Below are 12,029 nucleotides of genomic sequence, written 5' to 3' on the forward strand. Positions count from 1 at the left end.
GCCTGTGTGTGTGCGCGTGCACCTGCGTGTGCCTGTGTGCATCTGTGCGCCTGTGTGTGCGTGCACCTGCGTGCGCCTGTGTGCATCTGTGCGCCTGTGTGCGCGTGCACCTGCATGCGCCTGTGTGCATCTGTGAGTGCGCCTGTGTGCGCGTGCACCTGCGTGTGCCTGTGTGCATCTGTGTGCCTGTGCGTATGCATGCACCTGCGTGTGCCTGTGTGCATGTGTGCCTGTGTGTGTGCACGTGCACCTGCGTGTGCCTGTGTGCATCTGTGCGCCTGTGTGCGTGCACCTGCATGTGCCTGTGTGCATCTGTGAGTGCGCCTGTGTGTGCGTGCACCTGCGTGCGCCTGTGTGCATCTGTGCGCCTGTGTGTGCCTCTGTGCATCTGTGAGTGCGCCTGTGTGCGCGTGCACCTGCGTGTGCCTGTGTGCATCTGTGTGCCTGTGTGTGTGCGCGTGCACCTGCGTGTGCCTGTGTGCACCTGTGTGTGTGCGCGTGCGCCTGCGTGCGCCTGTGTGCATCTGTGAGTGCGCCTGTGTGTGCGTGCACCTGCGTGTGCCTGTGTGCATCTGTGTGCCTGTGCGTGCGCGTGCACCTGCGTGTGCCTGTGTGCATCTGAGTGCGCCTGTGTGCGTGCACCTGCATGTGCCTGTGTGCATCTGTGCGCCTGTGTGTGCGCGTGCACCTGCGTGTGCCTCTGTGCATCTGTGAGTGCGCCTGTGTGTGCGTGCACCTGCGTGCGCCTGTGTGCATCTGTGAGTGCGCCTGTGTGTGCGTGCACCTGCGTGCGCCTGTGTGCATCTGTGAGTGCGCCTGTGTGCGTGCACCTGCGTGCGCCTGTGTGCATCTGTGTGCCTGTGCGTGCGCATGCACCTGCGTGTGCCTGTGTGCATCTGTGTGCCTGTGTGTGCGCGCGTGCACCTGCGTGTGCGCGCGTGCACCTGCGTGTGCCTGTGTGCATCTGTGCGCCTGTGTGCGTGCACCTGCGTGCATCTGTGCGCCTGTGTGCGCGTGCACCTGCGTGTGCCTGTGTGCATCTGTGAGTGCGCCTGTGTGCGTGCACCTGCGTGTGCCTGTGTGCGCGCCTGTGTGCATCTGTGAGTGCGCCTGTGTGCGCGTGCACCTGCGTGTGCCTGTGCGTGCGCGTGCACCTGCGTGTGCATCTGTGCCTGTGTGTGTGCACGTGCACCTGCGTGTGCCTGTGTGCATCTGTGCGCCTGTGCGCGTGCACCTGCATGTGCCTGTGTGCATCTGTGCGCCTGTGTGTGTGCGCATGCACCTGCGTGTGCCTGTGTGCATCTGAGTGCGCCTGTGTGTGCGTGTGCACCTGCGTGTGCCTGTGTGCGTGTGTGCGCCTGTGTGTGTGCGCGTGCGCCTGCGTGTGCCTGTGTGCATCTGTGAGTGCGCCTGTGTGCATGTGTGTACAAATGCATTGTGTGTGTGTGCGCGTGTGAGAGAGGTCACACAATTCTATATTAAGGCAGAAAACATTGCCAGAAATTCTAAAAACCTGTTTATAACGATAAAGGGGTAAGCCCACCAGGAAAGTGCAGCAATTCCAGATTTCCGTGCACCTACAGCACGGCTCCACGAGGTAAAGAGCAGTAATGGGCAGGACTGAAGGAAAAGAGCAGTCATCGTGGGGGGTGTGGCCGGCTCTCAGCAAGTGATGGGACCAGCGCACGAAGGAACAGCTCAGCCGGGAGATGGGGGAGCTGACGGCAGGTGACCGCTGGGTGACCGCCTGGACCTCCGGCGCCCGGTCTGCCCCACGCGGGCCCACGTGAGGCAGAAAGCGAGCAGGACGTCAGCATCAGAGCCGTGCCTGGAAAGCGAACACAGAGCAGCCCCACGTCCGGAGAAGCCACGCGGGAGCAGAAAACACTTGGGCGGAAGGTGGTGAGGGGCTCCCCGCGCTCCGTCCGCGGCCGCCGCGGCCCCGGCGCAGCAGGACCCCAGCGCGGGGCTCCCACCAGGCAGGGGCTCCCCCAGCCCCAGGCCCCGGGGTTCACCCAGCGCCGGTGTGTTAGCTGCTCCGGAGGTCACAGCCTCACTCGGCACACATTTCCAAGCGCCCAGCTCAAGAAGTCCCAAAACAGCGAACTTACCTTGAAAAGAGAGGAGAAGAAATGGTACCGATGGGAAGTGAATGAGCCGATGGCGCTTTGAAGAGACCGGTGATCCTGGCGCGCCCCCTGCCGGACTGAGAGCGGAAGGAGCCCGGGCCGCCTTGCTGGGGGCCGCCCTCGCTGGGGGCCCGCGGGCCGGGGGCGTCTGACCCTCTGACCCCCTGGCCCCAGCCGCCACAGGGGCCCCAGCCCGGCGGGAGGTGCGGGAGGGAAATACTGCCATGTATTTTTGGAAAGAAGTAATAAAACTGCCATTTTTACAGACAGCACAAGTTTGAACATCAACCACCCAAAAAGACATACAGATAAACCATTAGAATGAGTCAATTTACTGACGGCGGGAGGGCAGTTTACAAAAATCAACAACCTGTCATAAACAAAAAGAAATTCTAAAAAGGTGCCATTTAAAGAAGGAAGGGGATCAGACCTGTGGCTCCTGGAGGCGGGCGGGGGTTCTGGGAACCTGGGCCGAGCCACCAGGAATCTACCCAGAAACAAAGAAATTCTAGAAACCGAGGAAGGAAGACGAAGGTGGGGGCAGGGTGCTGCCAAGGGGCTCACTGAGGGCCCCCCTCCGCTGCTTCTCTCCTGCAGGGCAGTTCCCATTCGACCTCCTCCAGCTGGGGACTGAAATGAAGGTGGGTGACACCCGCGTCCCCGACACCTGCCCCACCCTGCCTCGGTTTCTCCAGGGCTCGGGCAATATAGGAAAGTGGGGAGCTGAGCCCTGTCCCACTGGGCCTGCCAGACTTGGGCTCCAGAAGCTTCCGCTGCCTCACCCTGCCCACCCAGGGCTCCTGGGGGGTCAGCCCACCCCCCCACGCCAGTGACAGGAGCCGGGCTGCCTCAGACCAGTGTTTCCATCCACAGGGGGAGAAGGGTGACCGAGGGGACACCGGGCAGAAGGGTGAACGGGGTGAGCCCGGGGGTGGCGGATTCTTCGGCTCAAGTGTGCCCGGCCCCCCCGGCCCGCCAGGCTACCCTGGGATTCAGGTAAGTCTGGGCTCCCCAGGCCTGCACCAGAGCTCATGGCCCCAGGGTCCCGGGTTGGGGCCGGGGCAGGTGCAGCCCGGCCGTGGACACCCGCAAGCCCCCGGGCTGTGCCTGCAAGCTCTCCCCTCCAGTTCTCGCCCCCATTCTCGGGGTGGGGGGCATGTGGCCTGGGGGCGCCTCCAGCCGGCCGGGGGAGCACAAGGCACGAGGAGCCCACACCCACCTTCACGCCCGCTCTCCTGCTGGTGCTGTTCTTTCCTCAGGGAGACCATCTGCCCTAAAAGATTCCAGGGAGCCCAGGCCCCAGCTTCTGCCTTGGGGACGGAGGGGGAAGGAGGGCTCTCGGGGGGCTGCACCGCTGTCCACGTTCTGGGACGCCGTCCCAGTGAAGGGTGCACGGTGTGGGAGGCCAGGTTTCCCAGGCCCTGTGGCGTGGGGAGGGAGGCGGCGGGGAGGGGGGCGGGGGCACTCCGAGCTGCTCCCTGCAGGGCCTTGGCTGATGCAGCCTGGCCCCTCAGGCTTTCCTGCCCCGTTTTGTTGACCCCCACTAGGGTCCCAAGGGAGAGAGCATTCGGGGCCAGCCTGGCCCACCTGGACCTCAGGGACCCCCTGGCATCGGCCATGAGGGGCGTCAGGGACCTCCTGGGCCCCCTGGACCCCCTGGTCCCCCAGGGCCCCCTTCCTTTCCCGGCCCTTACAGGCAAAGTAAGTCGGGTGGGGGGTGGGGGCCTGGGCTCCCGCTGGTCCAGCCAGGACATGCGTCCCCATCTCTGGTTTCTCTCCTGTAGCCATCAGTGTTCCCGGCCCCCCAGGCCCACCTGGGCCCCCTGGGCCCCCTGGAACCATGGGCACCTCCTCTGGGGTAAGAGTGCCCCCTTCGCCTGACCGGTCAGGTGCTCTCTGCCCCGGCCTGGCCGGCCACCCTTCCCCTTGAAGACTGTGGGTGGGCTTTCAGAGAAGCCCAGCGCTGGGCCCGGCTTTGCCCCTGGGGCAAATGCACAGCAGCCTTGAGATGTGGTTCCCAAAGCAGGAGTGGGGAGCCTGGGGGCGGCTGGGGGACTCAGGTGGGCAGGGGAGGACAAGGGAGGACGGCCAGTAGGAAGGACCCCCAGCAGTGCTCACAGAGAGCCTGGGGACTTGGCGTCCAGCCCTCCCCGCGGGTGGCCTCCCCGCGGCGCCACAGAGCATTCTCAGGGGCCAGTGTGATGGAGAAAGGCACCCACTCAAGCCTGCAGGACGGTCCCTCATCAGAGGGCGTCCGCCTCCCCACCCCCGCGAGCCCAGATGCTCCCTGTGTGTGATGGGGACCCACTAGGTCGGGCTTCTAGCAGGTGAGGATCTGGGCCACGTACCAGACCATGCTGGACAAAGTGCCGGAGGTGCCGGAGGGCTGGCTCATCTTCGTGGCTGAGAGGGAGGAGCTGTATGTCCGGGTCCGCAACGGGCTCCGGAAGGTCCTGGTGAGTTCCCTGCACATGGAAGGAGCCAGAGAGCTTCCCCAGCTTGCTTGCGTGCGGTAGGGTTCAGGCGAGCACGTGTGAGGGAGGGGGCCCCGCACCCGGACACCCAGGGCGGGCCTAAGCCACGGTCTGTCGGAGGGGCGGACGCCTCGGGGGTGAGTGATGGACGGAGCTTCTCCTTACGTTTCTTTACTCTTAAATGAGTGGCCTGATTTTTGGAGCTGTTTAGGGTTCACGGAGAAGTGACCCTCCACTTTTTTTTTAGTTTTTATTTATTTGAGAGAGAGAGCATGAGCAGGGGTGGGGGGGCAGAGGGAGAAGCTGACTCCCCACTGAGCAGAGAGCCCGACTCTACTGGGGGCTCGATCCCAGGACCCTGGGACCATGACCTGAGCCGAAGGCAGATGCTTCTCCCACTTTGGAAAGTAAATGCACGTAAGGTGTTGTGTGCCACGGGCGCCAGGACGCGGCCACGCCGGCTTCCACCGGGGAGGGACCGGTGCCGGGCATCAGGGGTCGCCGGGGTAACCCCTGTGTTTTCTTCCAGCTGGAGGCACGGACGCCGCTCCCACGCGGGACGGTAAGGAGCCGTCTTACTCTCCACAGCTCCGGGGTCCTGGGGCGCGGGGTGTGGGATGGGGTGCGCAGACCACGAGGCTGCCTCCCTTCGGGCCTCGCCCACCACCCTCCGAGAGTGCCAGGCACAGAGATGGGCCCCTGGGGGGTTGGGGGGATGGGAGGGCCCGAAATATTTGGGTTTCCCACCGCTGTGGCTCTTCGGAGTGTAAAGGCCCAGGACCGAGGCTGCATTAGGTGGTGTGCGTCCCAGGTTCCGCGGGTCTGTCGGCTCATGGAGCCCAGCGGGTCCGCTCTCCCATACATTCATTCATTCATTCATTCTCTCAGCACGGTCTCAGGCCCTCCCATATGGCAGGCACTGTTTCAGGCAGGGACACGCAAGGCCCTAACCCCGTGGAGCTCCCGGGCGGGGGACAGGTGGTAGAGATGGCGGATAACAGGCGGTATGCTTTATTATGGATTATTAACTGCGGGCACCTAGAGACAGGGCACAGGGATCCAGGCAGAGGCAAAGCACACGGTGCGTCAGAAGGCCTTCGGTGCTGTTGGGAACTGGATGGGGTGCCAGTCGCCTCTCTGAGGTGGGGTGGAGCAAGGGCCTATGGAGCGGCAAGCTTGGGGGACTGTGCTGAAGTGGGGGGGGGGCTGGAAGGGCTCCCGCCCTAACTCTCCGGGGCACCCCAGGGTCCGTGGATGCACCCTCCAGCTCCCCACCCCCAGGCCGGCCCTCTCCTGCCGCAGAGCACACCCCGGGGGTGCCGGACAGGCAGCCAGCAATCAGCCCATCCATGCAGGAGAGCAGGGCTCCTGCCACAGTCTGCCTCCCCGTCTGCAGGACAACGAGGTGGCCGCCTTGCAGCCCCCCGTGGGCAACCCGTACTCCCGGCGGGAGCTCACCCACTCCACAGCACGGCCCTGGCGGGCAGATGACATCCTGGCCAACCCCCCACGTCTGCTGGACCCCCAGCCCTACCCTGGAGCCCCACAGCACGGCTCCTACCTGCACTTCCAGCCGGCTCGCCCCACTGGCAGGCCCACCCACACCCACACCCACCAGGACTACCACCCGGTGGTGAGCGACCCCCCCCCCATGTGGACTCCCCGGCCCCTCAGCTCACAAGGACTCCCAGGGCTGCCGGGGACAGTTCTCTGGGCCTGGGGCTTGCCCTCCGGTTGTCTCTGGAAGAGCCAACAGGGACTTGCCGGAAGCTGGGCAGGGGTGGTGGCCCTAGGGTGGCTGCTCTGGACCCCGGGGCCCCCAGCACGGTGCACACTCAGCCCTGGGGGGGCCCGGGCGCCCCATGGGGGCTGGCAGCTGATCCCGCAGCTCTCCTCCACAGCTGCACCTGGTGGCACTGAACAGCCCCCAGCCGGGCGGCATGCGAGGCATCCGCGGGGCAGACTTCCAGTGCTTCCAGCAGGCCCGCGCCGTGGGGCTGGCCGGCACCTTCCGCGCCTTCCTGTCCTCACGGCTGCAGGACCTCTACAGCGTCGTGCGCCGGGCCGACCGCACAAGCGTGCCCATCGTTAACCTCAGGGTGGGTGTGGCTGCTCTGGGGCGCGGGCGGGCCCCCCACACGGCCCCCAGCCCCTGCAGCCGCCTGCCAGGGGTCCCGTGCGTCACAGGGGGCGTCTTCGGGTTCAGGCTGCAGGGCCAGGCCCTCACGTGCAGCCACCTCAGAGCTCGGGTTAGGAAACGTCGATGGGGGGCTTAGTGGCCCACGCGCCTCCTGACCGCCATTGTGCGCTCCTCGGGGCCAGACTGGATCTGGGACTGGGAAGGGGGCCCTGCGATCTGGCCCACCTCTGGCAGGACATCTCCGGGGAGGGAATAAGCCCCACTGCACTTCCCTCCCCAGGACGAGGTGCTGTTCCCCAGCTGGGAGGCCTTATTCTCGGGCTCCGAGGGCCAGCTGAAGCCCGGGGCCCGCATCTTCTCTTTCGACGGCAGAGATGTCCTGCAGCACCCCGCCTGGTAGGCTCCCCAGGCTGTGCCCCCCCCCAGAGCAGATGGGCAGGGGGAGGTGGAGCCCCCAGGGACCAAGGACCCCGACTCCCGGCCCTCCACCTGGCCCCACATCCAGCCGCCATGGTGGGCCTTCGGAAAACACCCCGTTTTCCCTGGTCTGGGGCTGATGGCCGCTGCGTCTCGCAGGCCCCAGAAGAGCGTGTGGCATGGCTCAGACCCCAGTGGGCGCCGGCTGACAGACAGCTACTGCGAGACGTGGCGGACGGAGGCTGCGGCAGCCACGGGCCAGGCGTCCTCGCTGCTGGCCGGCCGGCTGCTGGCGCAGAAAGCCGCGAGCTGCCACAACGCCTTCATTGTGCTCTGCATCGAGAACAGCTTCATGACCTCCTTCTCCAAGTAGGGGTCTGCCGGCTCAGACGGACAGGCGGACATGGGGCCGGAGGGGAGGCCAGGAGAGTGGAGAAGCCGCTGTGCCGGAGCTTCTGCCCACCCCCCAGGGTGGGGACCCGGCCGGACACTTTCCTGTATGGTTCGCGGTTAATGTACCCCTCAAGAAATAAAAGGAAGCCAAAGAGTGTATTTTTTAAAAAGTTTAAAACAAAGCCTGGTGCCAGGACACTCTCGCGTCCCTCCCCTCCTCACACGGGGCCCTGTCCCCTTCCCTCTTGGCCCCAGTCAGACCAGGGGGTAGACCCCGGCCACAGCAAGGGAACTCACTATCCCGGGGGGTGGGGGGTGCCCCTGCGGCCCTCCGTGGCCCCCACAGGTGCTGACTCGGCTTCCTGCGGGCCTCCCTTCCTCTGGACCTGGCCCAGGGGCTGCACAAGCGGTAATGAGCCCTCCTTCCCCAGCTGTGAGCTGTTGGGGCGGCTCAGGCCAGGGGCGCAGGGCGGGGCCACCTCTCCTCGGCCACCCCCAGGTCAGGGCAGTTCCCCAAATCAGTGCGTCCTCCCACCGCAGACCACAGGGCCCCCGAGGCTCTGGCCCTTGTCCCAATACCACCATGGGCTGGCGGCTCCCTCCGCAGCCCTGCACATGGGGCCCACCTTCAGCTCTCTGTCCCACACCGGCTTCCCAAGGGACCCATGAGCTCACACCCAGCGTGGAGCTCGGCCCAGCCAGGGCCTTCGGGGAGTTTTTCTTAAGTAATCTCTACCCCCAAGGTGGGGCTCACACTCATGACCCTGAGATCAAGAGCTCTAACAACTGAGCCAGCCAGACGCCCCTATGCTAGGAGTTTTGAGGGGCCCACGACCCAGGGATAGCAGCATCCCGTCCTGGGGCCCAGGCCCTGCCCAGTCTCCTTTCCTAACCGGGCTCATAGCTGCTCCCCATCCCTGGGTCCCTGGCCAGAACTCCTGCCTGCTGAGCCCAGGGCCAGGGTCCTGGTTCATCTTTGCAGGACATGGAGTACAAACATCCAGAGGTGGGGCACCTGGGGGGCTCCGTCGGTGAAGCCCCTGCCTTCGGCTCAGGTCATGATCTCGGGGTCCTGAGATCGAGTCCCACATCGTGTCGGGCTCCCTGCTCAGCGGGAGCCTGCTTCTCCCTCTGCCCCTCCCCCATGCCCCCACCCCGCTTGTGCTCTCTAGTAAAATAAATAAAATCTTAAAAAAAAAAAAAAAATCCAGAGGCAAATAGGGTGGCCACACCTGCCCCGGCCAGGACTCCGCTCCCACGGGGCCTGCCTTGCCGAGCCCAAGAGGCGGCCACATGACGTGGAGGGCGCACGGAAGGGGACATTCTGAGGTGCACCCGAGCATCTGGGGGAGACGGCAGAGGTCCCTCCTCCACGGGTGGCCATGCTGGAAGGGTGATGGGCAAGCCCCCAGCCGCCGCAGCTCTGCGGCCTGAGCAGTGGAAACCGCAGGAGTAACGTGGTTTCCAAACAGGCTCCAAATAAAAATGGCCCTTTACACGGACACTGGGTTTGCAGGCAGCCTTCGTGACCACGAGACAGGTGCCCGGGAGCCTGCATCCCGGCCGGGGGCTCGTGCGGCGGGAGCACAGGTGTACGCACAGGTGGGCGTGAGTGGCCGCGCGCGGGCGCAGATGGACGCTGCCGCGGCCCCAGACCGTTCCCCTCTCCGGAGTCTCCCTGGGGTGGCCAGCAGTGCCCACAGGCTCTCGTTCCCAGGCCGCACAGGAGGTCTGCGCCCTGCACCCGCCTTCTCCCCACAGCTGCGCAGCGCGTGGAACCAGCTGAGGCCAGGCGGCTGGGCGGCCACTAACGGGAGGGTTCGCAGGGCAGGGCCGGGGAGTCCCAGGGCCGGGGCGCACAGCAGGGCCCTGCATCATGTGCTCAGGGACCAGAGGTGACACTCACCCCCTCCACCCACCAAGTCCTGCTAGATCTCTGAGCTCGGACGGGGAACAGCGCTGCCCCCTCCTCACAGCGTCCACAGGGCGCCAGGGGTGAGTGTGTGTGGATGCCCGGCCTCCCCCCACAGCGGCCTCCTCCATCCTCAGGGCGGCCTCCAGGGCTCCCCCCGCAGGCTCCAGCAGCCTGGCCCCAGCCCGGCGTGTCCTTCAGACCGCTCCCTGCCAAGATGGCTCCAAGCAGCCCCCTTCCCTCCAGTCCCAGGGAGCGCGGGCGCTGCTCCAGACCCCAGGAGTTGTAGGAAGGGCTGTGCTCAGCCCGAGGACCTGTGGGCCTGGAGTGGGTCCCTGCCTGTCGGGGTCAGGGGCTGGGGCAGGGAGGGGTCCTCCTCCCACCCCCACCCCGCAGGCCAGGCTAGTACAGGATCAGAAGCCCCTCCACGCTTGGGGCTTGTGGGTTAATCCCCTTCAGGGAGAGCAGACGGTGCAGCTCGGAAGGGACACAACGGGCCCTCAGACCCTGAGGAGGTGCACTCGGGCAGGTCCGTCTGGGCTGGCACGTGAGTGGCCCCAGGCCGCCCACAGTCACCGGTGAGATAGGTCAGTGTTAACTCACTTCGGGAACAGGCAGGACAGTGCAGGGCCTGGGGAGAAGTGGGGCTCCAGGGGCCCCAGCGTCCCCGCGTGCACCTGACAGAGGGCCCACCACTGGGCAGTGTCCAGCTTCTCCCACAGAAACAGGAGCCCATTAAGGTTTCTCGTGTAGGTCAATTTTTTTTAAAAAACGACGAGCATTGTCTAAAGCAAGTACCTGGACAACTGAGCCACAGTCCACAGAAATCAGGGCTCCCAGCCTCGCACTGCGGGGGCCTGAGTCCCTATCCCAGTCACTGGTCCCCAGGGACAAGCAGGGCCTGTTTCCCAGGGTGGGGGGTGATGGTGGGGAGCCATCTTGGCAGGATGGACAGGGCCAGAGTGCCAAGCAGGGCGGAGGGGCACCGTCCTCGGGCCACCGCAGGACAAGCCAAGGCCCCTCCTGAGGCAGGCTGCCCCCGAGGTGCAGGTCACAGGGAGGTACCATGGAGGGTCCCCACTGGTCCCCACTGGTTCCACACTCTGAAGCCTGTAACGTGGACGAGGCCGGAAACCTGGATCGCGGACACCAAGGGGCGGGCCACCTGTGGGGGCGTGGAGGGGCATCCGTTCTGAGATGCCAGGGCCCCAGGACGTGGAGGATGCTGGCGGGCGGCCTCTGGTGTCAAAGGGTCAGGCTTTGGCCTCGGGCTGCTGGTTCTGCTCCTGGGAGGCCAGTGGCAGGGCCTCGGGCTGCAGGCTGCTGAGGCCGCTGTCCTGTCCGCCCAGCACCTGCATGGCCTTCTCCTCGGCAGGGCTCCTCAGCTCCGGGGGCGGGGGCGCGCGGCGGCTGGCCTGGAAGTGCTGCAGGGCCACCAGCACGGCCCCCAAGAGGTAGACACCAAACAGCACCAGGAAGTACACGAAGTAGACAAGAAACTACAACAGAGAGGGGGCAGGGGCGGGGTTGGGAGGGGTGAGCCCGGCCGGCAGGGGAGGGGCAGGGGAGCAGCGGGGCGGGGACTGTGGAGTCCTCCCTGGGTCTCCCTCCTCCTGCGGAGGCCGCGGAAACACTGCAGGGGTGGGGGTGGGCGCTCAGGGGTTGGGGGCAGCCCAGGAGCAGCTCCCACAGGGGGCAAGACCACCCTCTGTCCCCCTGCAGGCCACACCCGGCGCAGCCCTGGGGGGCTCCCGCCGCTTTCCCACAGAACCCTGGCAGGTTTCCTGTACGGTGCGGCCTCTGTGACCCACCCCAAGAGGCTCTGCTCACTCTGTTTTACAACAAACATGTGCTTCCCTTTGCGGGTCAAGTTCCCACGACTGCCGGGGGCCCGAGGACATGCGCGCAGCCCGAGCCCCACGCCGGTTCCTGCCCCAGGGACAGGTGCAGCTGCATACGTCCCCCTGATCCTCGCGACCGCGGGGCGGGCGGTGCTGGGGGTCTCCCGCAGCCGCGGGCCAGACCAGGCGTGAGTCCTGCCCAAGACCACGGCGCTCCGCTCCCTGCAGGCCTCCCTCTGCTGCATCCAGCAAAGCCCCTCTGTACAAGCAACACTGGGAACTGAACCCTCAAGGACCCTGCCTCCAGGAGGATGGAGCTGAGTGTCTTCTCTGTTCCTCCCCCAACTACGGCTAGAACCCCGGACGCTACACACAGAACTCACATTAAGAAGGTAACTGAGAGAAGGGGAGGGCGGTACACCGGCCAGGACGCTGCAGGCCGAGAACACAGCAATGTGTCCCCTGAGCTTTTTAAACTTTGCCCTGTGTTTATTTTTAGATCTGAAGAAACCAGCAATCCAGAAAAGCCAGCTGATGAAGGAAAAAAAACCAACAAAAGCTGTTCTTTCTAGCCAAAGGACGAGGAGAGGGACAGCCCAGGACAGGGACCTGACAGAGAGGAGCCACTGGACTCCAGCCAGGCCCCACCCTCACTCCCCAGACTCTAACCAGACCCCACCCTCACTCCCCAGACTCTAGCCAGACCCCACCCTCACTCCCCAG

The 12,029-nt window shown here is 65.4% G+C and overlaps 2 protein-coding genes across 3 annotated transcripts in view; one reads left to right on the forward strand and one right to left on the reverse strand.

Annotated features, from left to right (window-relative positions):
- COL18A1 (collagen type XVIII alpha 1 chain) overlaps positions 1–8,630 on the forward strand; it is a 92,998-nt gene extending 84,368 nt beyond the window's left edge. The window contains exons 33-42 of the mRNA XM_032392586.1: positions 2,727–2,770; positions 3,003–3,125; positions 3,677–3,830; positions 3,914–3,987; positions 4,457–4,585; positions 5,133–5,165; positions 6,000–6,236; positions 6,505–6,702; positions 7,024–7,139; positions 7,320–8,630. Coding sequence (XP_032248477.1) covers positions 2,727–2,770; positions 3,003–3,125; positions 3,677–3,830; positions 3,914–3,987; positions 4,457–4,585; positions 5,133–5,165; positions 6,000–6,236; positions 6,505–6,702; positions 7,024–7,139; positions 7,320–7,533 — 1,322 coding nt within the window. The 3' untranslated portion in view covers positions 7,534–8,630. The remainder of the gene's footprint in view (positions 1–2,726; positions 2,771–3,002; positions 3,126–3,676; positions 3,831–3,913; positions 3,988–4,456; positions 4,586–5,132; positions 5,166–5,999; positions 6,237–6,504; positions 6,703–7,023; positions 7,140–7,319) is intronic.
- Positions 1–12,029, reverse strand: part of SLC19A1 (solute carrier family 19 member 1) — a 27,464-nt gene that overhangs the window by 4,203 nt on the left and 11,232 nt on the right. The window contains exon 4 of one of the 2 annotated variants that reach the window (XM_032392589.1): positions 8,740–10,964. The exons of the other annotated variant lie outside the window; for it this stretch is intronic. Within the exon in view, the coding sequence (XP_032248480.1) occupies positions 10,719–10,964 (246 nt within the window). The 3' untranslated portion in view covers positions 8,740–10,718. Of the gene's footprint in view, positions 1–8,739; positions 10,965–12,029 lie in introns of those variants that run through there. 2 annotated transcript variants of the gene reach the window in all.

This window comes from Phoca vitulina, unplaced genomic scaffold, assembly GCF_004348235.1.
Source record: "Phoca vitulina isolate PV1807 unplaced genomic scaffold, GSC_HSeal_1.0 scaffold68, whole genome shotgun sequence".
NCBI lineage: Eukaryota > Metazoa > Chordata > Mammalia > Carnivora > Phocidae > Phoca > Phoca vitulina.